Source organism: Felis catus, chromosome C1 (assembly GCF_018350175.1).
Source record: "Felis catus isolate Fca126 chromosome C1, F.catus_Fca126_mat1.0, whole genome shotgun sequence".
Classification (NCBI taxonomy): domain Eukaryota; kingdom Metazoa; phylum Chordata; class Mammalia; order Carnivora; family Felidae; genus Felis; species Felis catus.
In genome coordinates this window covers 104,369,988-104,396,572 of record NC_058375.1, presented here as the reverse complement: position 1 = coordinate 104,396,572, position 26,585 = coordinate 104,369,988, and the positions used below count along the sequence as shown (strand labels likewise).

At 44.7% G+C, this 26,585-nt stretch overlaps 1 protein-coding gene, 1 long non-coding RNA gene and 2 other non-coding genes across 10 annotated transcripts in view; 3 read left to right on the top strand and 1 right to left on the bottom strand.

Annotated features, from left to right (window-relative positions):
- Positions 1-23,801, bottom strand: part of LOC123379047 — a 26,184-nt gene extending 2,383 nt beyond the window's left edge. The window contains exons 1-5 of one of the 3 annotated variants that reach the window (XR_006583001.1): positions 23,363-23,801; positions 22,763-22,805; positions 17,900-19,242; positions 17,014-17,173; positions 5,910-6,327 (exon numbers count right to left, since the gene is read on the bottom strand). This is a non-coding gene — a long non-coding RNA (uncharacterized LOC123379047). Of the gene's footprint in view, positions 1-5,909; positions 6,328-17,013; positions 17,174-17,899; positions 19,243-22,762; positions 22,806-23,362 lie in introns of those variants that run through there. The other 2 variants (XR_006582999.1, XR_006583000.1) reach the window with 2 other exon arrangements.
- LOC123379043 (translation initiation factor IF-2-like) lies at positions 18,428-26,585 on the top strand. 5 transcript variants are annotated; one of them, XR_006582990.1, is made up of 5 exons: positions 18,478-18,587; positions 18,655-18,846; positions 24,359-24,700; positions 25,793-25,922; positions 26,031-26,585. XR_006582990.1 is itself a non-coding variant. In XM_045033442.1 (4 exons), the coding sequence occupies exons 2-4, from the start codon at positions 24,437-24,439 to the stop codon at positions 26,445-26,447; spliced, it is 579 nt and encodes a 192-aa protein (XP_044889377.1). In that variant the 5' UTR covers positions 18,720-18,846; positions 24,359-24,436; the 3' UTR covers positions 26,448-26,585. The 5 variants fall into 5 exon arrangements, 3 of the variants coding, with proteins under 3 accessions (XP_044889378.1, XP_044889376.1, XP_044889377.1); XR_006582991.1 differs by lacking the exon at positions 24,359-24,700 and adding an exon at positions 21,436-21,568 and having other exon boundaries at positions 18,490-18,587; XM_045033442.1 differs by lacking the exon at positions 18,478-18,587 and having other exon boundaries at positions 18,720-18,846; positions 24,359-24,468.
- Positions 19,274-19,347, top strand: TRNAN-GUU. The gene has a single exon. It is a non-coding gene; the product is annotated as a tRNA-Asn (tRNA).
- TRNAV-CAC lies at positions 26,473-26,545 on the top strand. The gene has a single exon. It is a non-coding gene; the product is annotated as a tRNA-Val (tRNA).

Genomic DNA, 26,585 nt, shown 5'->3' with positions numbered 1-26,585 from the left:
TCAGAGGGTCCAGAGGGAGGTTTGAGGCCTTTAGAACAAAAATAGCTTTTCCAGGATTACAGACCTGACCGGTCAGACATTGCTGGTAGACTAATTTTGCAATTTTATACAAGTCTCCCCACACTATGGTAGGTGAAGGAATACAAAAACCAAAATACAGGATTTGTCAGAGAGCCCGGAAGAACAAATTGGCCGTCTTGGTTTTCCACTGGCCCCAAATGTTCTCGTACTTCCCAGCCCTTGTTCACTCAACCTCTCTTTTTCTCATTCAGGAGCAGATTGCCTGGCATGTGATGGGACGTTAGGATGACAAAATCCTGGCAACGTGGGGCCATTCTTTGCGGAAGCAGAATGGGATTTCACCACCTGTGTCATCATCTTTATAGAGTCTGTTGCTATTGTCTTGCATTTTAGAAAGGCTCCATTTCCCTTGAGCGGCTCAGGTCATGTTCTCACAGATCGTGAGTTCGAGCCCCGTGTCAGCTCTGTGCTGACATCTCAGAGCCCGGGGCCTGCTTCACATTCCGTGTCTCCCTCTCTCTCTGCCCCTCTCCCACTCACGCTCTGTCTCTTTCTCTCAAAAACAAGTAAACGTTAAAACAATTGCTTTCAGTAAAATAAGAACATAAAAAAAAATTTAGAAAGGCTTCCATCTCTGCTGTTTCTGCTTGGGCCCCACTTCCTCATGTTCCATATTTTGCCTCTGAATACCCAAAGAAGCCATGTTTCCACTTCAAGGGGGAAGCAAGAAAGTTAACCATCCTCTGAGTTTTGTCCTAGGCCCCAAATACCTGTTAGCACCCGAGAAGAGCCAGAGCCCAAACATGTTCCAGGACATTAGCTTCCAACAAACCTTAGCTGATGCTGGCGTCAATAGCCCTGCCTTCGGGAATTTATGGAATAACTCCTATTGTTCGCCTGACAGTCACCTTTGTTTGGACCCTACCTTGGATTCCTGAAGAAACATGTACTCTCGACTCTTCTCCAACATAAACGCCTAGCCCCAAGCAACAACGAGACTTTTTCTCCTTTACTGAAGTCTCAGAAGTCTTTCTGAGTCTCCCAGACACTTGGTCTGCTAGTCTCCATCTGTCACTCACCCTGTTCAATAAACTTTATTTTCACTTTCTCTGGCTCCTGTTTGATCTCGATCCTTCGTGAAACCAAGGACCCTCTTGGCCAGTCCTGTGGGACCCGCCCCTAGGTCTCCGGACCCAGCCTGCCTGCATCACCAGCATTCTTTAGATTTGCAAATTTATAAATATATTTTACAATTTCCAGAAGCACTTGCCTTTATAAATTTTCCTAATGTGGCACTAACACATTTAAGTATCTTTTAGTTTCTCTGTAATAAGAAGCCAAAAGTAGATAAACCTATTATTTAGTCATTAATGTTTTGATATTTTGTCTTATTTGGAAATGGTCTAGATATTTAATGAGTTTAACTTATCGTTTCACCCAACTTAGCAAAACCGTAAGGTTTTAGGTTACCAAAAAGAAAACTACTTAAGTAGACACAACATGAATTTATTTGGCTAAAGTTGATTTTACTCCAGTAGAGCAAAAGTTTTATATTTAATGCTGATAACTCTAAAGATGTGTCCATTTTAATTTTTTTTTTTTTAATTTTTTTTTCAACGTTTTTTATTTATTTTTGGGACAGAGAGAGACAGAGCATGAACGAGGGAGGGGCAGAGAGAGAGGGAGACACAGAATCGGAAACAGGCTCCAGGCTCTGAGCCATCAGCCCAGAGCCCGACGCGGGGCTCGGGCTCACGGACCACGAGATCCTGACCTGGCTGAAGTCGGACGCTTAACCGACTGCGCCACCCAGGCGGCCCTGTCTGTCTTGATTAAACCATCAACCTTGGGGTGCCTGGGTGGCTCAGTCGGTTAAGCGTCTGACGTCAGCTCAGGTCATGAACTTGGGGTTTGGTGTCCGAGCCTTTCCAAAATCCAGAGTCACTCTCAAGATAGCCAAAACAAAGAGCCAACGACTTGCATGTTCCAGGCAGACAGAAAGCCTAGCCCGGTAATGCAAAATCAGACAAACAGGAAGACCATAGCTATCCGTGGGACAGAAAGGATCAATATAATGGGTTTGGATTTGAAAAGAAAGGGACAATGTGAAACTTTATTTTTCTTAGTTGGGCACTACAGATAGAGATCCAGAACTGATTCTGGTAAGAATTTTCACTCTGGGGGCACCTGGGTGGCTCAGTCGGTTAAGCGTCCGACTCTTGGTTTCAGCTCAGGTCATGATCTCATGGTTTTGAGAGTTTGAGCCCCCCATCCCCCATCAGGCTCTGCGCTGGGATTCTCTCTTTCTCTCTCTCTCTCTCTCTCTCTCTCTCTCTCTCTCCCCATCTCTGCCCCTCTCCTGCTCACACTGTCTCTGTCTCTCTCAAAATAAATAAATAAATAAAAAAAGAAAAGAATTTTTGCTCTTCACTGGCTTCTGCCAGTTTTTTCAGGACCCCCTCCCTCTGCAGTATCCTCAGTATCTACCAGTTTCCCCTTGCCTATTTCAAGAATTACATAGCAGTTTACCAGAAAATCCCTCACAGTTTCATCAACTCTGGGAGGGGCCCACAGGGGCCCTCCTTTGCAGGTAGGTATAGGAGTATCTGTAAGGCCATTAACTCAGAAGGCTTTTGTTTACAGTTGTGTGGTCTCTTCCGAGTGGAAAAGCAATTGGGACAGAGGATCAGTAGAAGGAGTCCTCAAAGGAGGACAGAGGGGAGCAAAAGGAGTCACATCAGTGTTACGGTCTTTTGTTTTAGGTACCTCTGACGTCCTTTTTCTCCATTAGCCTTTTGCAGTGAATCTTGCAATGAATTGGAAGGCTTCTGGAGGTTTTTCTTGCCAATTAACACCGTTATCCCATTCTGTTTAATTTGAGAACCTTTCCTTTTAAGTGCACTTCTTAAATTGTCTTATCTACTTGGAATGTTCCCCGTCGTGGCCATCGTAATTCCAAGTTGTTTTTAGTAAAATTTCGCCATTTCTACAGATATGCCCAGCTCCTGGCACCATAGTTTTTAGACATAAAGTAAGCAGGTGTGCGTGCCAGAAGGTGGCGTGCTTGGCTCTTTAGAATTTAAGGATCCTATTAGCTAAGTAAGCCCTGTTCACACAAAACCAGACAAACGTAGGCACTTCAACACACCAGCAGTAACCAAAAGATATCACTGGCAAAGAGAAGGCCCTGCACACCACCAGCGATTCCCAGCATGGACTAAACCAGTAGACTCCAGTAAATGGAGACTGTGGACTGGAAAAGGAGACAGGACTCCAACGTGTACTTGTGGACTGAACGAAGGGCTAAGGACTGCCGCTCTGTCGGAACCTCCCGTCAGTCTACACTACCCCACGACCCCTAGACTGGGAAACCAGTTAGATCAGTAGCTCGAACACACACACAGAAGCGGAGCTCAAGCCAAGACAGACTTACCAGTAGTCCTCAGAAGTGGCGAGAAAGGCAGTGAGCTCACAAGGCACCATGCCTGTTTCTCATTGTCCCCGAATGCCATCAGAAGTACACTTTGGATCCCCATGCTGCACCAAATCTCTTAAAAATACCCAATTCAACCTAGTAAATTTGAAGATCTAATTGGCTTCATTACATGATTCATGAATCAGGCAGCAGCCCATCTAGCAAGCACAGGGGAACTCCGCGGGAGGTTAAACAGGCAGAAAGGTTTTTAAAGGCAGAAAGGGCATAAAAATCAAAGAAGAAAGGAACTTATTAGCGAGAAATGCATGATTTAGCAAGGCTGCCCTCCTAAGGGGAAGAGGGAGGAGTGTACCAGTAAAGTTCCTAGTATTGACCAGGAAATTCCATGTTGCCGGTTACAATGTTGAAGGTTACATTTCTGGGAGGTTGAAACTGCAGTCAGGTTAGGTGGTAAGTCCTGTCTTACTGACTTGGGGCCTTAACCCAAGTGATGCCATTTTGGGCCTGTTTTGGTTTTGGTTTTGTTTTTGTTTTTTTTTAATATACTATTGCCGGGTGAACTGGGGAGACCCGGGGTCCTGGGGCCTCCTCACTCCAGCCAGAACCTGAAGGAGTTGCCAAAGGTTCTTGGTCTTGCCAGGAGAAGGAATTCAAGAACAGACATGTAGCACAACAGATGAGTAACAGAAGCAAAAAGTACACTCCTGGAGATATGAGAGCAGCCGAACTTGAGCTCAAGAGTAAGAGCGCCAGTGAGAGTGCTAGTGACAGAGGGAGAGTGACAGCGGGAGGGGAGTGAGAGCCAGAGCCAGGTGAACTGCCACACCCTGGGGGTTGGGTTTCTCTCTTTCATTGACAGTTATTGACTAGGGGGGCGGAATATTTACTGTTTGGTCCAGAAGCAGGGTTTCCTTTTTTTTTTTAATTTTTCCCCTCAATTTTCCCATCCTGGCTCCCACCATCTTGGGCCTATCTGGTTTGACCCAGCTTCTTGTGGACTGCCGCTGCCAGGACAGGCCTCTGACCTCCCTGATAGCTGGCCAGCACTTCCTCTTTGCTGACCTCCAGGTGTCCTGTTAGAACTTAACTACCTGCCTACTCTAACGATACCGAAACCAGACAAATGATCCAGGATGTTGAACTGGTCCGGGCTTGCTGACCAGCTCCTCAAAAATCAACCCTGGTGGAATTATAGAAGGAAGGAAGAAACATGCCTTACAGGAATTATAAAAGACTTCTAACCCTCCATAGAGACTGAAGGCGTTTTTGAACTGGTGTGTGTGGAAGGCTGACGTTCAGAGGTAGGTAGCAGTGAGACATGATGGAGAAAAGCATTTAAGTTCTGTTCTTGCATCTCACTCCCATAGCACCGGCTCTACCATTTCTTATCCCTTCAAGAAAGAAATGATCAGTGGCACATATTCAATTTGCCAATGTGGCAGGGGCAGTTTGAGATCTGGGACCCTACGTGAGGTTTGTTGAGGAAAATAGTAGATGAAAACAGGGGTAGGCAAACCTGATGATCCCTGGGTTTTCTTTTTCCAGAGTCTCCTCCTCCAAACCTCCAGAGCTGATGATTGTCATGGCTTCCCGCCCGCCCCCCTCCCCCACCGTGCTGCTTACCAATAAGCATAAAAACCATGCACTAAATAGATTTTTCCCGGACAGACTATAAAACAATAGTAGTGAAAATGACTTTATTGTACATGCTGCTCTACACTCGGGGACTCATCCTTCATTCTACCAAGACCATCAAAGACTGAAGCCTACCTCTACCCAGTTCCCCTCATCACCCTGTGGATTCTTCCCCACAAGTCTCCTCCTTCCTGGGGCCCCTCATTTCTTCCTCTCCACTGGGGTGTCTGCCTAGCCCTCCCTGCGGCTTGTCTCAATTTGGGAATTTCATTTCTTGATCCCCACTCCATAGTGAGACGTGGCCCAATGGTCTGCCCAAGTCCAGCATGTGTATCAGTGACCAGATGACTCTATGAATTCCAGGGACCACCAGAAGGAAGAATAAAAGGAACACTGGCTCTAGACCCAAAGATGCAAAAACGTCAGAGACAGACCCGTCAGACACACCCGCACGTGAAGGACATACCTTCTCCAAAGTCCCTGTTCACACAAATTCCTCAATGTCTTCTGCCCCGGAAATAACCCACTTTCCTCCCCTAATGGGGCAGCTGTTCCCTGAAGGTCAGAACCCCAGAGGGACCTAACTTGCCTGAGCAACAGACAGACAGTTCAAAGTAAAACTGCTGAACACACTGCACTGGCTGGGAATTGAACCCAGGCCTCCACCACTGAACCACCAATGCTCCCCCAAGATGTGCTGTACTAGGTCAAATCAGAAGGAGTCACCGGAAGGACTTGGAAAAAGCAATGGTAAACTAGATTTTCGCAGTACTCACTGTGGACAACATTGTCAAAAAACAAAAAAGACACCCAGAGCAAAGGCTTGCATAGGAGATTTAATGTCCGGCAATGCTGTGAAGTTTCGGCTTCATGGCCAAATCCAAATATAGGATTTGGAAAAGTCTAATTCTGAAGTCGGCTCTTTACAAGTTGATAACAGAACTCTGTAGAAAAACATCAGAGATTCATGTTGTTTCTGGTCTCTGGTCCATATCTGCCTGCCGTGGACCCATGGAAAGTTGATTTTCACTTGCTGACACATTCTCTTTGCCCACCCATTGCTTGGTGCCTCCCAGACCCTTTCTTCCAAACTTTGAGATGAATACCAGTTCTCTCCCCCAAATAGGTGGTCAGGACCCAGTGACGGTTCAGGAGGCTGGACTGGTGTGTCTAACTTACTCCAGAAGATCTGGGCGATAACTGAGGTTCTCTCCCTCTATGTCTCTTTTGAGTCCCTGGAAAAGGCCAAGGATTGAATCTTGCTTTTACATTTTTCTGCCTGACACAGACCTCTATTGAAGCAAAAAAAAAAAAAAAAGAAAAATCCTCCTAGATTTGCTCCCTTCATCACATGTTCTGATCTGGCCACCCGGAAAGGTTGGTTCAAGGGGAAAAAAAAAAAAAGAGAGTAAATTACGGGTACTTACAGATGCCAGGATATTACCCCTCTATCTAATTTAAAACTTTCTTCGCTTTTTACTCTTGTCTGATATTCATGTTTCACTCTTTTATCCTTTTGTTTACAATTAGCCTGGCATAGATTTTTCATACTCTTAATATTTAACCTTTTTCTAATATACTGCTATATCTGGAAGTTATATTTTTATCCAATCTGAGAAACTTGGATCCATTATAATCCGCAGTAATTGGTGTTGTATCGGGGATTCCTGTCATAGTATTACTTCCACCACCTCAGTGTGTGGTTTCTGTTTTGCTTTTTAATTTAATTTTTTAATTTAAAATATTTATTTATTTATCCATCTATCTATCTTGGTTTTTTTTGTTTTTTTTTTTTTTTTTTGAGAGACAGCGTGGACAAGGAAGGGTCAGACAGAGAGAGAGACAGTGTATCCCAAGCAGGCTTCACACTTAGTGTGGAGGGTGTGGGTGGGATTTAAAATAATTTTAAATGTAGATTGGTTCACTTAAAATCTATTCCATCCTCCTAGCTGAAGAGGTTGAAAAACTGAAAAAATTGTATTTCTCAGATTCCCTTGCAGGTTGGGTTCAGGATAGAAATTAGATGCACTCGAGAGAGTTGGCAGAAGTGAGGAGAGGCAACCTTCTCACCGCCGTTGCTGATGGTAAGTATGTCAATAGGGTTATGGAACCACGAGTGTTTAGAGACACTTTTGGTTGACAGTCACATTCTGGATTGTAGTCACTAGTTGAGTAGGTGTGAAAGGTGGTGGTATTGGCAGAGTTGAAGCTTCCTGATTCCAGTTAAGAAGGAAAGCCACAGTTTTCTATATACCAATGCTTCTGCTACTTCTTGCGCCCAGGGGTTGCAGGGAGGAGATAAGGACAAGGGAGGAAAGCACCTGAGCAGAGCAGGAAAATATTCTCAATGTTTATAAAGAAAAAATGTGGAGGGGCGCCTGGGTGGCTCAGTAGGTTAAGCGTCTGACCAGCTCACGTCATGATCTCATGGTTTGTGGGTTCGAGCCCATGGTTTGTGGGCTCTGTGCTGACAGCTCAGAGCCTGGAGCCTGCTTCAGATTCCGTGTCACCCTCTCTCTGCTCTTCCCCTGCTTGCGCTGTGTGTCTCTCTCTCAAAAATAAAAAACAGGTCTCTGGGAGCAGGTTTCTGGGAGGTCATATTGTTGATTGGGTACACCATGATTCCCTAGTGTTTAGTATTCCCTAGCCTACTATGTTCAGGAGATGAATCTGAGAAGACTCCTAAGTTTAAAAGTCAAATTTCAATAACTAAAGCTCCTAGGATTATAGTATAGTACAGTATATTAAATATAGCATAGTAGAGTAAGTATAATATAATATAGTTGATATATGATATGATATGATATGAATGATATAATTAATATAATATAATATAATATAATATAATATAATATAATATAACATAACATAATATATTAACAATCCTGGGATAGGAGAGATTTCTCAGAGAACAAAATTGGCTTAACCATAAAAGAAAAACTATAGACAAATTAGATTTCATGAAAAAAACTTATGCTCATAAAAAAACTATAAAAAGTGAAAAGGAAAGCCATACTGGGAGAAGCTTTTTGAAATACATGTATCTAACAAGTGACTCAAATTCTGAATATAAAAAATGCTTAGAAGCCAACAGTAAAAAGTCAAGTCATCAATCAAAGGAATCAAGGCTCAGGGTGCCAGGTTGGCTTAGTCCGAAGACCATATGACTCTTGATCTGAGGGTCATGGGTTTGAGCCCCACAGGGAGCACAGAGATCACTTTAAAAAAATAAAAATTTAAATTTTTTTTAGAAAAGGAATCAGGGCTCTTTGGAGAAATGGCTGATTTTGGCACTGGGGCAGGAAATACACAGGGAGACCCTAGAGCGTTTTGCAATACCATAAAATAAGAAAGTACTAGAGAAAAAAACAAACTCCACAATGATGGGGGTATGCCAAAGGAAAACAGAAATCAACTGAAAATGCTCACAGTGGCTGAAACTGAAACAATCTGGGCAACAAAATGAATAAAATAGTATTGGATTATAACCCCAAAATATAACATAAATATTGACATGTCCATACTGATATAAGTAAATAAATAAATGAATAGGGAAAACAGACAAATGTCCCATGCAGAAGTATCCCAAATTAATGGAGATACTCCACCCTCCTTAAAAGTGTGGGCTACTCGCAGTGACTTCCTTCATCTCATGGGCAAAAACAGTGATTTTACAGTGGAGAAGCCTAATAAACACTTCCTCAGCCAACGAATCAAGATTAACATCAACAGTGGTAAGTCATGGTAACAGTACATACTATTAAGAAACAAACCTCAACCGAGTAAATTTGAAGGTTGAATTAGTCTTTTTAAGTGATTCATGAATCACGAAGCATCCCAACCAGCAATCAGAGGGGAGCTCTGCTGGAGTAAACCAAAGGAGATTTTTAAAGGCAAAGAGAAGGCAGAGAGAATGAAAGAATGGAAGGAAGGAAGGAAGGAAGGAAGGGAGGGAGGGAGGGAGGGAGGGAGGAAGGAAGGAAGAGGGAAGAAAGGAGGGAGGAAGGAAAGAAGGAACTTATGAGCAAGGAATGTATTATTTAGGCAAGGTTGCCCTCCTAAGGTGAGAGGAAGGGGTCTATCAGTAAAGTTCCCAGTATTGACCAAGAAATTCCATGCTGACTGGTTAAAGGTTATGTTTCTGGGGAGTTAAAACGGTAGGTAGGTTAGGTATTCAGTTTTGGTTTACTGACTTGGGGCCTTAACCTCAACGATGCCATTTTGGGCCTGTGGTTTTCTTTTTAACAATACCCATTATACAAAGTGATAAGAATGGTACTTTACCTCCCCAAACCCCTAACCCCAGTTTGATCATGAGAAAAACATCAGACAAATCCCAGTTGAGAGACATTCTACAAAGTATGTGACCTGTACTCCTAAGGATTTTCAAGGTCATCAGTAACAAGAGAAGTCTGAGAAATTGCTAGTCAAGAGGAGCATGAGGAGACATAAACTGAAGGCACTGGGATATTCTGGGTGGAATCCTGGAACAGGAATACGTCATTATGGGGGCCCCTGAATCAAGATATATTCTTAAAAATATGTCATGACAAAATTGGTCTTACACTGGGAAAACAGTTGATTCTCATTGGAAAATAAATTAAGGGGGACCTGGGTGGCTCAGTCGGTTAAGGGTCTGACTCTTGATTTCGGCTCAGGTCCTGATCTCACAGTTCGTGGGATGGAGCCCCATGCTGCTGGGGAGCCTGTTTGGGATTCTCTCTCTCCCTCTCTCTGCCCCGCCCCTGCTCCTGTGCATGCATTCTCTCACTCTCTCACCAAATGAATAAACATTTTAAAAATGTTTTGTAAAAAAACAAACAAACAAAACAAAGGGAAAAGGTCATTATGTAAAAACCAAGGAAATCTGAATAAAACACGAACTTTAGTTAACACTAATATTGGGGCCCCTGGCCTAGGTGGCTCAGTCGGTTGAGCGTCCGACTTCAGCTCAGGTCATGATCTCACAGCTCGTGAGTTCGAGCCCCGCATCACGCTCTGGTGCTGACAGCTCAGAGCCTGGAGCCTGCTTCAGATTCTGTGTCTCCCTCTCTCTCTGCCCCTAACCCACTTGCATTCTGTCTCTGTCTTTCTCAAAAATAAATAAACATTAAAAAAAACCCAATAGTGTATTCATTCAATTATGACAAATGAACCATTCTAATGTAAGATGATAATTATAGGGGAAACTGAATGCAAGGTATATGGGAACTTTCTATACTATAATCTCAACTTTTTATAAATCTAAATCTAGTCTAACATAACAAGTTTATGTAAAAAGTAAAGAAAAAAAAAGTCAAGCCAATTAAAAGTAGATAAAACACTTGAAATCTCTTCACAAAAGATTTCTTTATGACCAAAAGGCGTAAGAAAGAATTCTCAAAACCATTACTCATTAGAAACACAAATTTAAAATACTGTGATATACCATTACATACCTCTCAGAATGGCTAAAATTTAAGAGACAAAGAACACTCATGCTGACAAAAATGTGTAGCAACTTTATCTCTTGTTGCTGGTGAAAGAGTAAAGTAGTACAACCATTCTGGAAAACTGATAGCTGCTTCTTCTTCGTTGTTTTTTTTTGTTTTTTTTTTTTAACGGTTATTTATTTTTGAGAAACAGAGAGACAGAGCACGAGAGGGGGAGGGACAGAGCGGGAGACCCAGAGCTGCAAGCAGGCTCCAGCTGTCAGCACAGAGCCCGACACGGGGCTCGAACCTAGGAACCCGTGAGATCATGACCTGAGTCCAAGTCAGAGGCCCAACCAACTGAGTCACCCAGGCGCCCCGAAAACGGATAGATTCTAATAAAGTTAAATATACAAATACCTTATGGCCTAGCAATTCTATTCCTAGGTTTATACACACACAAAATGAACGTACAAGTGCACAAAAAGATTCCTGCAAGAATATTCATGGCAGCCTTATTCACATTATGCAAAACTGAAAATAGCCCAATTGTCCGTCAACTATAGTGATCAACACATTGGAATAACACTCACCGATAATACCAAAATGATCTACTGATACACACAACAAAGTGGATACGTCTCAAAAATATTATGTTGCGTGGGAAAAAAAGCCAAACACAAAAAGTATATTCATTTACGGGAATTTCAAAAGGAGGCAAAATTAATCTATGGAGATAGAAATCAGAATGGTGATTGCTTCAGTGAAGGTAGGGTGAGGATTAACTGTGTTAAAAAACAAAATTCAACCAAGTAGATTTGAAGATTTAATGGGCTTTATTAAGCCATTCATGAATCAGGCAGCGTCCCATGTGGCCAGAAGAGAGATGTCCCAAGGAGTTGTACCAAATGGAAGGTTTTTAGAGGAGGGGGGGGGGGCAGTCGGGGGCAAGAAAGTTAATTAGCCAAAGAAAAGAAAGTTATTGAGTATTTTCAAGGACTCCACCAGAGAATACTACATCTTTATCAGCAATATTTTTCCATCCCTCTAGGGATAGAGGCCAAGCTATTAATTCAGGTACCTCAGGAGTATGGTTTGTTCTGGCACAAATCAATAGTCAGGTTTGTAGAATCAGATGTTTTTTTCCAAGCAAAGGGCAAAGAGATATGGTAAGACTTGACCATCAGCAATGAGGGTCACGAGAAAAAATATGTTAACCCAGGGGCTAAAATTTATTCGTAACAGCAGAGGCCCCTGTAAAAAGAACTTAGATAAAGACAATTAGATATTTTGACCTAGTATATGAGTTTCAGGCAAGAAGTAAGACATTCAGTCCATATGGCAAATAACCTACGAAATCAGCGAGTTCTTCCATATTATAGGGTTTTACCAGCAACGAAGGAGTCTTACTGTGTGTAATATAGCGAAAAGCATTAGGATACTTATTAGGACAAATACCAGCCCAAATACCTCAATCCAACACTCCTTCATGATTAATTCCCCAAAGAATCTGAAGGATGTTAAGTTAAAATGCCAAATATAAGCCCATTTGTGGAATTCTTTATTTCATGCAAAGAGGTCCACGAGAAGGAGTATAAGGACACAGGTTACAAATGCTGTCATATTACTTCATAGAAAAATACATAAGGGAGCTTCCCTAACCAGATGATTACAAAAAGTGTTATAAAGAAAATAACAAGTTATTGGTTTAAAAAAACAACAACACAGTACCAGTCAATTGTGCCTCTTGGGGGCCCTAAAAATATTTCCCCTCCCATATTGCTTCATGAGATTTGTAAGTTTACCAACTGCCCGGTGGGTCAGCTGATGAGTCACTTCTTCCCCACCCCCTCCCCCCGCCCCCTTATGTTTATTTATTTATTTTGAGAGAGAGAGAATCCCTCAAGCAGGATCCGAATTGTCAGCAGGGAACTCGATTCAGGGTTCAAACTCAGGAACTGTGAGGTCATGACCTGAGTCTAAATCAAGAGTCAGCTGAGCCCGACTAAGCCACCCAGGTGCCCCTGAGGAGTCATTTCCATCAGGGATCTTTCCGTGGACTGTGACCAGACAGGATTCCTATTTGGGCCATACCATAAATCAGTCAGTGGACTGAAACGACAACCACTGAGAGCTCTAAGGTTTTTTCTTTGTGGGATACCCTGGATTGAACATCCTTAAAAAGGAGTTTTAGATTTCCTTTCGGGAGATCATTTATGTTACCTATGAGGGCCTTGGTTTTGATAGATTTTAAGGCAATGGTCCTTGGTGCTCTACCAGCCAAAAATTTGTCTTTAGCTCCTCCTGAATCTAATTTGTACATATGTATGTATGTATGTATGTATGTATGTATGTACGCATGTATGTACGTATGTATGTATGTTATGTCTGTAAGGGAGAGTGAGCGTGAGTCGGGGAGAGGCAGAGAGAGAAGGAGAGAGAGAGTCCCAAGCAGGCTCTGTGGAACCAGACACCAGGGGATGGGGCTCAATCTCACTGGACCCTGAGATCCTGACTTGAGCTGAAATCAAGAGTCCGATGCTTAACCAACTGAGCCACCTAGGCACCCCCTCCTGAGTCTAATTTTGAATGTCCAGGAACCTTAATAATGGCCAAGGTGGATGCAAGTTTGTCAAAAATATCAAAAAGTCTTAAGACACCGGACTGTATAGGATCACAGAACATGAATCAATAGTTAATTATGTATTGGACCACAACGACAATAAACGATTTTAAAGGCAAATACCAGGACATTACATAGCTGAGCAAACCCCATAAGAGACCTGATAAAGCACTGAAAATTATTTTGATAAAACACAAAATCTTTGCTTTCCTTTTTTAACCTCCTCTCAGGTGCAGAACGATAGTACAGGAAAACTTTGTCGTTTTAACAGAGGAAAAAATATTAATATTTGGTTTGATATAAGTAAATTACAATATGAGATCCATTAATTAAAAAAAATTTTTTTTAACATGTATTTATTTTTGAGAGACAGAGCACGAGCAGGGGAGAGGCAGAGACAGAGGGAGACACAGAATCTGAAGCAGGCTCCAGGCTCCAAGCTGTCAGCACGGAGCCCGACACGGGGCTCAAACTCACAACCATAACATCATGACCTGAGCCGAGGTCAACCACTTAACTGACTGAGCCACCCAGGCACTCCTAGATCCGTTAATTTTATATGTTCTTCCTGACATTGTTCTGCTAGACTGGGAATGACAGAACAGGCAGGGCCAACAGGATTCCATATTGCTGAAGAGGGTTGCTCTAGGTTGAGTAGGCAGACTAAAGATTTAAAAGATGGGACAAGTTCTAAACTGAGGGCAGATGGTATAAATATCAAAGAAGCCATCACCAGAATCCCAGCCTTGCAAGTAGTTGTAAAACATGGGGAAGTTTTTGGGGCACCTGGGTGGCTCAGTCGGTTGGGCATCTGACCTCGGCTCAGGTCATGATCTCACAGTTCGTGGCTTCCAGCCCCGCATGGGGCTCTTGTGCTGACAGCTCAGAGCCTGGAGCCTGTTTCGGATTCTGTGTCTCCCTCTCTCTCTGCCCCTCCCCTGTTCACCCTCCGTCTCTGTCTCAAGAATAAATAAACATTAAAAAAACAAAAAAACATGGGGAAGTTTTTTCAACAAAGCTTGCCACCTGGCTATGAATCTTAAAAGACAAGGCAACAAAGGATGAGCCCATCAAAGAGTGATTGCAGCCTGGCCTTGAGGAGTCACCGCGGTGTGTGCAGAGGACAGAAAGGATGATTGTTCTTGTACTGGCATTTCAGCTGGCCACACAGACCCTTTGTTGCTCAATTTACTGTGGTATATAAGCAGTGGCTCTCAAACATGTTGGATCATTTCACAGCAAGAAATATACTGTGTAGTGTGTCTCAGCACATACTTACACACATAAAACCATATAACTAACACAAGTATAAGTTTAATAAATGGACAAGTATTGCCTATTTTCAGTATATGCCATGTAGGTACTCTAATTTTTACTTTTTTAATGAAAATTTTATTTTTAATTTATATATAGATAATAAATACATCTATAATAAAATATGTATCGTCCATTCATCTGTATAAACAGATATGGATAACATTTGTATTTTCTACTTAAATAAGTGTTCGTCATAATTCATTGATGGTCTGTGACCACAGGTTGAAAAACCCGAAGTTACAATAAATCCTTCCACAGTAGGAGAAAGATCTTATGGAAGTTCACTGATTCTTCTCTTCCGAAGGCACACCTGCTGGCTTGTCTGCATTCTCTCAGCATCCACGCATGCAGTTTATGCAGAGTTAACATATGCTTAGTATTCTAAGTTTTCTCATTGGTTCATTTGTATTTTAACTCCCTTTCCAATCTAATTTTTAATCATTTGTTTTTTTAATTTTTTAATATTTATTTATTTTTGAGAGAGAGAGAGAAAGAGAGAGAGAGAGAGAAAGAGAGAGAGAGAGGGAGAGGGAGGGAGAGGGAGGGAGGGAGAGGGAGCTGGGGAGGGGCAGAGACAGAGGGAGGCACAGAATTCAAAGCAGATTCCAGGCTCTGAGCTGTCAGCACAGAGCCCAAGGCGGGGCTCAAACTCACCAACTGTGAGATCATGACCTGAGTCAAAGTGGGATGCTCAACCAACTGAGCCACCCAGGCGCCCCCTCTTTAACCATTTGTAATTTTTGCTTTTCAGTGACTATTAGGAAGCAGGCAATGGTGAACTGTCTATCATAAATTAGCATCCTGTTGTATATTAGCAAGCTTATAAATACATTTCAAAATTTTTAGAGACATACTCTTTCTCATAATAATTTTTTGGTAAAAATGGAAATGCCAAAAGTAGATAAACTAAGCTTAGCATTTAATATTTAACTATTTTGGAAATAATTTAGATATTCAACGAGTGTCCATTATTTAGTTTATCTTAGTATAAACTTTGATCTTCTATTTATTTAAACTAAAACGTTTATTTAAAAATTTTTAAGTTTTTATTTATTTCTTTTGCAGGGCGGCGGGGGGGGGGGGCGGCGAGAGCAGGGGAAGTTCAGAGAGAGAGGGAAAGAATCCAAAGCAGTCTCCATGCTATCAGGCTGTCAGTACACAGCCTGACTGAACTGGAACCAAGAGTCCAAACGTTAACCGACTGAGCCACCTAGGCACCCCTAAATTACTTGTTTTTAACAATTATACTTGGATAAGACATTAAACAGCTAATCATCATTTTAAGTTATTTCTTTTGTTGATGAATTTTGTAACATAGAGATAACATGAGCTTATTTGATTAGTAAACTCAGGTAGAAAAGGCAGTTTATCTGCATTCTATTTAATGTTGATAACTCTAAAGATATTCTTGTTTTTATTAAACCAACAAACTTGAATTCGTTTTTATTTATCAAAGATTATCCTAGACTATATGAACTTGGGTTACTTTTTAGTCTATTTCTGAGAACTTTAGGAATACTTAATAGATATAAGTACTTGACATTCCTCAAGCCAATTAAGTAGAATTCTTTTACAAATTAATTTTGGCAATATCATCCCAAGACAGTAAAATACCATATCTATAACATGCATACACACACACACACACACACACACACACACACACACACACACACAGCTCTTACAGCTTTCTTTCCTTCTTTCTTTCTTTTTTTTTTTTTTAAACTTTAGCCATGTCTCAGGTAGGAAACCCAAAAGAATAGCTGGACCCAGGGGTGCCTGGGTGGCTCAGTCAGCTAAGCCTCTGATTTTGGCTCTGGTCATGATCTCATGGTTTGTGAGTTCAAGCCCCATGTTGGGCTCTTAAGGGGACAGCTCAGAGCCTGGAGCCTGCTTCAGATGCTGTGTCTCCCTCTCTCTCTGCCCCTCCGCCCCCCCCCCCCCCCCCCGCGCTCTCAAAAATACATAAACATTAAAAAAAAAAGAACAGCTGGATCCAAATTATGTTTCCAGCAGATGGACTAACTTAAGGTTACTTGCTCAGATGGCCAGTCTTTTATTAAAAATGTATTATTATTTGCATGGATGAGCAATCTTTTATTAAAAAATTGTTGTTGTTATTATTATTATTATTATTATTATCTGCATGCTATCAGGATCCTTTTAGAGCTGTTTCGGACTTATTTTGTCCTTTGCATACTAATCAAAGAACGCATTCCACTGTCTCAAAGAGGTTTGGAATCCTCTTTTTTAAGGGTGCCCCTTAAGGTGGACTTAACTAAAACAGAGGTTCCCCAGAATGGCTATTGCAATTTTAATTTAAACAACACTTGTCCTAAAACAACCAAACAACCAGCAATCACAATCCCCCCCCCCCGCCCCCACACACACACACACACACACACACACACACACACACACACATCCTATGAAACAAAAGAGTACTCATCAATAGTGAAACCCCTCCCTCCAGTGGCATGATGGGCATCTCCTCTCTCTCTGGGCACTCACCCGCCTGATCCCAGAGAAAGGCAACGACCTCAACCAAAAGGAAGGAGGGAGGTCGGTACCTAAGAGGACTCACGGTGCGAGTAGAAGGCTGTCCGTGTGTATACAAGCTAGGAGCGGTGAGCACTAGTCTCCTGTAGAGACCGCACCCAATTCCAGGAGACACCGGTCCTGCCTTGCTGAAATCACCTCAGGTCCTGCTTCTGACAACAGGCTGTCGGCCTAAAATCGTCACAAGGCAATAATTAAGCAAGACCATTTATTTGGGATCAAAGAATCGCAGTTCAGCATACACAGATGTGAAGAGCAACCCAAATAGTTGTTTAACGAGAACTTTCGATTGGTGTTAATGGCAGAAAGCGAATCTGGACTGAGTGTAATGGATTGCTAAGGCTATCACTAAGCAAAGTCTCTGACTGTAGCAAGTTACAGGTTTTGCGGCTCAGTCCTTGTAATATTTGGTGTTTGGCACAATTCAAAAGTTCCCAGTTCTACCCGGTGGAGACGTGCCTGCACAAAGCCCATCTCCTTAATGGCTTCCTGGCTCCATTTTAAAATCCTTTCATGCAGTGACCCCATTTCATTCCACCTTTCAGATTCTTTTTTTTAACAACAGGAAAACAGGTCTAACTTTCGGGACTGATGTAAGTTTTTCGTAATTTCGGCTAGATACCAGTTACATTTAGCAAAACTCACTGGGCGGTGCCCTTAACATTTGTGAACTCTATGTTCAATCATTCACTGTTCGAAAAAAAACGTTATCAAGTGAAGATGTTATTTTATTTGTTAGGTTTTATTTAAAGTATCCGTTGGAGTTCGAACTCTCATTTCATCTCGTTTCTTAGCTCGTCTAAAAAGGCCCCAGTGGCGCTTGAAACTTCTCAACCAGAAAAGCCTCATCGTTTCATTTTTGCAAAGACACCAAATACAAGGCGGCACCTCCCTCACCTCCTTCCAGACGTAGGGCAGTCAAGCATCTCAAGACGACCGAGACTTCAGCATGCACGGCGGAGGTTCCCTTTTTCTCAGCGCAGAGCTCTGGAATCGCGGGAAACCGTGCTCTCGTGCCGCAGGCAAATGGGGCAGCTCGCGCAGGTTTAAATCTAGCACTCGCCACCACCTCAGGAGACCCTGCTTTGAGCGGGGTTGGAACCGAGGCTGCTACAGGTACAACGCACGTTGAGCACTAAAGAGCTATGAGCCGGCTTGCAAATGCCGTGCTTTAAGCGGTCCTAAAGGCCTTCATGATATCTTGCTGCCTTGCCCCCCCCCCCCCCCGAGCTACAAGTCTAACACCCTTTTCGTTCTTTCCCGTTCTTTTTCCTTCCTTCTCCTTCAACTACGATACAAGACCCATTCTCATCTCTCCGGGATCTGGCCCCTTACGGCTGCCAGGCCGCCGAGGAGGTCTTGTTGACCCAGTACGCGCCTCCGCAGCTTCCCTGCCTCCTCTTTGCGGCTCCCTTTTCCCTCCACCTGCTGTGGGTCCCCGGCCCACGCCGACCCCCCACCCACCGCACTGAGCACGTACGCAGCGGAGCCGAGCTGAGCGCCGGAAGCTCGAGCCGGCGGGTGGCGCGCGGTTCGTCTTTCCCGTTTTGCTGCCGCTGCGGATGCTGCTCAATCAACTGGATGGGTAAGTTTGAAAAACAAGTTTCCGCTTTGAAAAGCTTTTCACTATTTCCATTGTCGGGGTGCTTCAGTTCCTCAAGGGCCTAAAACCTAAAGACGACCAAGTAATTTACAAGTCCCAGGAGAGCGTCCTGGTGAATGTCTGACCCTGTTCTCGGCGTGGGGACATTAGAACGACCATCGACCCGACCCCTGCCGTCGTGGAACCTCCCTGCCGGGCAGAGGAACCCGAAGGAAGTGGAAGCACCCCACCAGCCTCGAAGGTATCTCCGAATGGTGGGCTCTCCTTCTGACCAATTATGCCCTTGCTACTTCCTCCAGGCCTCACATTCGTCCCGGGTTAGGGGACGAGTGCCGATGAAGGGTGGTCTGATGAAGGCAGAGAAGGGGGAAGCGTCACCAGGCGAGCCCACCGGGACGTGCAGCTTCCCTCGGGCCCCACTCGCCTCGGCCCCGGGGACGCTAGCTAGCATTTCAGGCGGGTGGGGAGCAAGGCAGAGTGGGGCCGCTGGACTGCCCTTTTGTCTTCGGAATCTCTCGCTCACGGTTTTCACGCGATGAACACGCTCTGCCAACTCCTCTCCGGTTTTCCGAGGCATTGGAACTTGTTTCCTTGTCTAGAGTGCGGCACGTCCCCGAGGTTAGCAGGTACTTACTACCTAAGGAGGCAGGGGAAGGGTGGAGCGCTGTGTCTCTGTGGCGCAATCGGTTAGCGCGTTCGGCTGTTAACCGAAAGGTTGGTGGTTCGAGCCCACCCAGGGACGGGCTGGTTCACTTTTGGCTCAGTTCCGCGTGTTTCCTGCTGTTTAGTTAGCACCTGCACATTTCCTCACATAAAGTACACATTACTGGATTCTGGGCCCTAGCCACCTCACAGCACCTAACCGTTCAGAGCCACCCCCCACGTCCCAACCTCATTCTCTGACGGTATCTGCTGGCCTATCAGCTTTATACCTCTACAACGCCAACTTCTCAAACAGATAGAAGAACCCGGGTTCTACCTAGTGTGGTAAAACTCTGTAGTCCGCCCTGAAAGATTGGATGACTAAGTGAAACTTTTTGTGACTCCCATCTTTTTTTTTTTTTTTTTTTAATTTCTAAACATGATTGCCTTCATTGTTCAAACTGCTTGCCTTGGGAAAATTGGTCCGGGGGCTGACATTTTTTTTGAAAAAAAAAAAATGCTAATCGTTCATTTTTTAGAGCATTTTAGGTTCACAGCAAAGCTGAGGGGAAGGGACAGAGATTGCCCACACCCTTCCTGCCCTCCCCACCACACACACACACACAAATAGCCTGCCTGGTTGTCAACACCCCCCACTGCAGTGCCTTTGTGCCTTTGTGACAACTCAGGAATCTATCCAAAGTCCATAGTTTACATTAGGGTTCACTCTTGCAGGGTGGGTTTGGACAAACGTATCCGGAAATGTGTCCACCGTTGTAAGTATCACACAAAGTAGTTTCACTAGCCCAAACATCCTCTGCGCCCCCTTTCTGGCAACCACGAATCCTTTTCCTGTTTCCATAGTTTTGCCTTTTCCAGAAGGTCGTGTAGTTGGAATCACACAGTATGTAGCCTTTTCAGATCGGCCTGTTTCACTTACTAATACGCACTTAAGATTCCTCCATGTCCTTTGGTGGATTGGCAGCTCATTTCCTTTTAGTGCTGAAATACTACTTCATATTGTGTGTGTGTGTGTGTGTGTGTGTGTGTGTGTGTGTGTGTGTGTCACAGTTCCTTTATCCCTCCACCTGTAAGGGACATCTTGGTTGCTTCTAAGTTTTGGCAATTGTGAGTACAGCTGCCGTAGGCATCCGTGTGCGGGTTTCTGTGTGGGCATAACTTTTCAACTTCTCTGGCTAACAGGGAGCCCGGACGCTGGCTGCTATATTAAGAACATTTTTAGTTTTGTGAGAAATTGCCAGACTGCCTTCCACGGTGGCTGTACCATTTTGCGTTCTCACCAAGCAGTAAGTGAGAGCTCCTGTTGTTCCCCCATCTTCGCCAGCCTTTGGTGTTGATGTGCCTCAGTTCTTTTTCATGGGGAGTAGGAGGCCAACCATGGTGTCCCGTCCCCAGGGAGTGCCTGGATTTGGGCATTGCTCTATCAATAATGTTGTGATCAGTGGATCCTCATCATCATTGTCCTCTGCATTTGTTTGACAGAGGCATTTCTTCCACAGTATGTGTGATACGTATTTAACCTCTTCCATATTGCTTTTGAAATTAAGTTGGTTTTATGGTTTTATGATTACGAATTCCTGTACACATATTTTTGGCCGCTTGTGCAGGTATTTCTACAGCGTACAGAACTGGAAGTGCAATGACTGTAGTATAGTGTTCATATGCTGCTAATTTGGGGAAGTCCTGCAAACTTGCCTTCCACGGGAGCAGTACCAAATCACAGTCCAGTTTATTTCCCAACCTATCAATGTGCCGTTCTTCATTACCTTGCCCACACCGCAATCTTCCTGAACCCCTTACACATAAGACTTTTTTCTTTCAAGGCCCTGAAATCTCGCTCAGCATTAGATTCATTTTAGTCCACCTCGTCCGTCCCCAGCACCAGCAGCTCCTGTGTGTGTACTGATGTCTCTGCTTCCCCTGAGCTGTGATCATGGAGAGGAGGACTGTCGGGTTTTCCCTTGGCTGGTAACGAAGAACCATTCCACGTCCTGGTTGGCCAGGGTTTTCATGCACTGATCACCCAGCCCCAGCGTGGCTCTGGGCTCCTCTGAAGGCTGCCTGTGCCCATGCCTCAAGGGAAGGCTTGTGGAGGGAGGCTCCTGGGCTCGGCTCATTACCTCTCTCATTGACTGTCACAACACTACTATCTCCTTTTACGTTCTAGTTACATCCTGCCTGTGGCTATTCCTAGTGGAGTTTCCGTTATGACGCTGATATACAATTGAGTCTACAAAGAAATTTACTAAGTAGAAGCTGTAAATCAAATCATGGAAACTCTTCGGTAATCGGTGATAAAGGTACATGGCTGTGGCCAACTATGAAAGTGCTGTGTTCCTTAATGAGCTTTGAGAAGCATGATTTTTGTCTCATTTTTATGCGATCTCCTCCGTCCCCCTTGTCACTGCAGGCGCACTCCCTCCTGCCCTGAGGCATTAAGTAGGTGGGAGGGCCTCAGCTGTCTGCTCCACACTTTGAACATAAAAGGCACACTTGACGGGATTTGTTTTCTTTTGTTTTTGTTTTTGTTTGTTTTGGGGAGCCTCTCTAGGGAACTTCCTTGTTCAGACCATTAAAAAGAATCAAGATTTAGTAAATACTTCCGTTGGGAGATGTGATTGCATCATCCCGGGAGCCATGGAGTCTGTTTCTGGGGAGGACTAAATCGTTTTGTTCTTTCTCTTCTTCATTCCGTCCATTAGTTGCCAGTGTTAAGTAGGCCTTCCTTTTAACCTTCTCTTTCTTTTCAACATCAGGGAGGCTGAGCCAGGAGGGGACGGCAAATCTTGGTGAAGGCTTCTCAGTGCGCGCTGGCAGGCTGGCCAAACACGAGGGCTCTGGAGGCAAACTGCCTGGCCCTGAGTGCTGGCCCTCCCAGTCACAGGGCTGGGCCCCTTGGAAAGTCAGACCAGCCTTTCAGTGCCTGAGTGTCCTCACCTGCAAGCAGGGGTGCTGATAACCTACACTGTCTCGGGGTTGTTATGGGGACTAGATAGGTTATGCTCCGTACAGCACCGGGGAACTGCGTGCTGCTCACACGGTGACGCTCGCTCGGGGAAAACTGCCAGTATCATTGTAACTAAGACTTCCGTTTTCACTTCTAACTGCACCACTGCTGACTTTCAGCATTCCCCAGAATAAATGAGGAGTGTTAAATGGTTCCCATGGGCTCTCCGCCTCTGTATCAGTGACCAGCACCTGGAAAACTGGTCACTTGATAATTTCCATGGTGAGTTAACTGACGGGACAGTGCAGCAGGAAACTGGATCCAACTTGATCAAATTCTCGGACCTTGGACAGGCGTGATGAGTGTTCAGCTCCAGGTAGACAATCTTTTGCCCGTGCTTCTAGCAAGAGCTTTTGATATCCAGTCAGACTTACCCGGGGGGTATTAAAAGAAAACTTCAGCTATGCACCAGTGACCCCCCCCCCACCTTATTTTAAGAAAAACAGGAGGAAGAAAATGTGATTTATCTGGAAATTGTAGATTTCACCTTTCAGTGATGATGGAGTATTTGTAGCAGAACAGCATTCGCCCTGAAAAGAAATGAATGAAGTTTGAATGGAAGGAATTCTGCTTGAAGATTTGGAGAACTATCAATGCAGATAGGACCCACCAGTCCTTCAGCTCAAGGGGAGAGATGAGAGAGAAGAGAAACTCAATGGAATGAGACTAATTTTCTGCGTTATCCCCTCAGGGCATTTGCCAGTTCTTGGCAGGAACAGGAGACTGAGCAACTGGAGAGAGGGAAGCTACTAAGAGTCAGAGAAAACATGTTAAGTGATCTCATAGGTCTGGACAGAGAAGTTGGGGGGCCGGGGGGGTGGGGGGGGGGAAGAGGAAGGACATATGGAACTGTCCAAGGATTCAGACTTGAGCAGCCAAGATCCTGGAATGGGTTAAGTGAGCTGGGTGCTTGGTACAGAAGTTCCCCACAATACATTTGCAAATTAAGCCATGTGCATCGAAGGGGCTTGGAAGGCCAGCAGAGTGTGGCTGAAAGAGAGTGGAATTTGCAGCACTACCGTGGTGCTTAGGGGATAAAAACTGAAGCTCAGGATTCATGGAAGAGGAAGGGCCCAAGGAAACATACCAAGGTCGCAGGTAGGAGCCCCGGACGTCTGCAGCACAGCAGTGTGAGCAAACTAGCTGTAGATTGAGGCTTTCCCTGAGGGCGAACCAGCTGCAAACCAGCTTCGTCAAGGATTAGAGGTGATGCGCCCCTCTGCTGCCTGCTGGGGGAGAAGGTGAAAGATCTTCAGAGAAACAACATCTCCAGCCTGGCTGTCCTTCACACCACGGGTTCATCATTCAATCACAATATTCTAGGATTGTAAAGGAAGAGAAGCAAGAGAAAGAAGGCAAACCGTAGAAATTGCCTCTTGAGACCTTGAGTTCTCAGATAAGAACTCAAAGCGGTAGGTTTTAGGGGAGCCTGGCTGGCTCGGTGGGTAGAGCACGTGACTCTTGATCTCTCTGGGTTGTGAGTTTGAGCCCCACGTTGGGTGTGCAGGTCACTTGAATAAAATTTCTTTAAATTACTTAAAAATCAGGGGCACTTGCGTAGCTCCATCGGTTAAGCATCTGCCTTGATTTTGGCTGAGGCTCAGGTCATGATCTTAAGGTTGGTGAGATCTATGGGGCAGAACCTGCTTGGGATTCTCTCCCTCTTCCTCTTCCTCTGCCCCGAGAGCTTGTTCTGTCTCGCTCTCTCTCTCTCAAAATAAATAAATTGAAACTTGAAAAAATATATTACTTAAAAGTTAGGGAAAAAAAGGTAAAGTGGTATGATTCAGCTGTTCAGAAAATAGATGACAAGATAAAATATTTCATCAGAGAAATAGAATCTAGTTTTAAAGTCACATGAAAATTAAATATATGTAATAGTTGGCATTTTAAAAAAGTCAGCAGGTCAGTTTAACGGCAGCTTGGACTCAATGGTAGAGAGAGTATTAACCTCGAAATTTGTAAGTAGAAAGAAACTCTCCAGACTGAAGCATACAGAGCCAAAAGGAAGAACTATTAAGAGCGTAACAAAGATAATGAGCCATGTCATGAAGTCCTAACACGTGTGTAATTAACGTCTCAGGGGTTGGAGGACCAGAAAGTGGGGCAGAAACTATATCATGGAGAATCAAAGCAAAATCATGATGGTCTCTCCAACCACATGTGCAAGAAGTTCGGTGCACTGCAAGCCAGGTAAGGACAAGAAGGTCACACCCCTAAACTGCTGAACAACCAAGAGCAGCTGAAAACAATCACAGCAGCACCCAGATTGGGGTGTGGGGAGGAGGGGACACTCCTATGACCTCGTCCAAAGATTGGGAGCTGAAATCTCAGCAAAAACATGAAGAACAAGACCTCAATGAAGGGCCAGAGCAGTATGATTTCCAGCCACCGCGTGCTGTCCCCGACCCAGTATCTTTCAAGGGTGAGTGAAGTGAAGACCTTTCCACATAAGCTAATGAAAAAGAAATGCAAAGTGCAAAAGGTAACTCTTCAGGCAGAAGTAACTGCACAGGTCACAGGGGAACTGTGCGGAAGGAAGGAAGGAAGGAAGGAAGGAAGGAAGGAAGGAAGGGCAATGAATAGGTAAAATATGTGGCTAAGTCAAATAAATAGGACTCTCTGAGCAATGGTAATAATGCCTATGTTTTTAAAATGTATGTTGAGGGGCGCCTGGGTGGCTCAGTTGGTCAAGCGTCCCACTTTGGCTCTGGTCATGATGTCATAGTTCACGAGTTTGAGCCCCGCGTTGGGCTCTGTGCTGACAGCTCAGAGCCTGGAGCCTGCTTCAGATTCTGTGTTTCTGTCTCTCTCTGCTCCTCCCCTGCTCACGCACTGTCACTGTCTCTGTCAAAAATAAATAGATAAAATGTATTTTGAAATAAAATTAATACCCATAACTCAAAAATGAGGAGGGTAAGTGGAGCTAAGGTATTCCAAGTATACAGTGCAATAATGTGATAAACGTGTAAATGCTTGTACTAACAGCCAGACTAATATATGCAACATATCCATCAACCCGGGAAGTTTCCTGGCAAATTATTTCAAAGAGGGAACCACTCTTCTCTGCTAATACTTCCTGGAAATGGAATCACCCAGGAGTACTAGATAGGTACATATAACTATGCGAGGGGCTTATCCGTATTACCACCTAAACCATAGTTTGGATGTTTTTACTACAGAGTACTTAATCCATTCTAAACATATACAAGGGTTTGTGTATCACCTCTGTTGACGGGCATTTGGGTTGTATCCGGTTTTGCCTAATATGAATGATGTTGCACGAACGTTGGTGTAGAAGCCTCTTTGGATGTTGGCATTCACTTTTCTGGGGGAGTGAATAGCAATATTCCTAGGTAACGGGGCAGGTCAGGTTTTTCACTGTATGAGAAACTGCCAAATATTAGGAAAGTCGTTGTGCTAAATTACAGTGCAGTCAAGATCACGCAGTAATACCGTACACACTCCGATGCGGGAGGGAGAGAGGAAACCGCTTTAAAAATACCTCTTTTTCTAGGCTTTTCGTCTTCACTTTGTTCCCAGTGCTGAAGGCCCCCCTGAAAGTGGCTGTGGTCACACCGAGTCTCAACACCAGCCTATTCGGGAGACTCCAAGGCAGCCCACCCAAGAATCACTCAAAACGCCAGGTAGGAAGAGACCTTCCCTCCCCAGTCGTGGCTCTGCCACTCTTCCGCTCGGTGCCACTCAACTCGGTTTCTGGCTCTTCCTTTTCATCCCTCTGGTCCGTGACCTAGATTTCACTGGAGCGTGTTGGCCGCGGACCTCCTGTCAGTGGCTTTAAAGCAGCGCAGGCAGGAGCCCGAGGGACCCCCTTCGCCCAGAGGACACCAAAGAGACTCCGCTCTGCCGGGAGGGCCGCGGGGCGGCGCAGAGCCAACGGGCTGGCGGAGGAAGAGCGCGCACCGGACGTCTGCCCCGGGGCCCCTCGTCCTGGAGGCGGACGCCCTGCGTTCGGTGCGATTCCCGAGGCCAGGCTGCTGAGGGCGCTAGGGTCCCGTCCTCGGGGGCGGCGCGGCGGTCCTTTGCCGGGGCTGCTTGGGGGGCGCGGGCTCCTCGCTCGCAGGGGCGCGGCTGTTTCCAGGGCCTTGGGCGGTTCGAGCGAAGTCGGCGGGGCGGATAGTTGTGGCCGAAATGCCGCTTTTGGGGGTTAGAGCCGGAGACCAGGCCGCCTGCCTCGTTTCCGTAGTGTAGTGGTTATCACGTTCGCCTCACACGCGAAAGGTCCCCGGTTCGAAACCGGGCGGAAACAGCTTCCTTTTACCACTACCCCCCCCCCCCAACCCCCCCCC

Bases quoted from the DNA above. Each gene is read 5' to 3' on its own strand.
- LOC123379043 (XM_045033441.1), top strand. From the start codon at position 18,722: ATGTCTGACCCTGTTCTCGGCGTGGGGACATTAGAACGACCATCGACC. The intron at 18,847-25,792 runs GTATCTCCGAAT...CTCTTTTTCTAG, and splicing joins GCACCCCACCAGCCTCGAAG to GCTTTTCGTCTTCACTTTGT. The intron at 25,923-26,030 runs GTAGGAAGAGAC...TCCGTGACCTAG, and splicing joins AGAATCACTCAAAACGCCAG to ATTTCACTGGAGCGTGTTGG.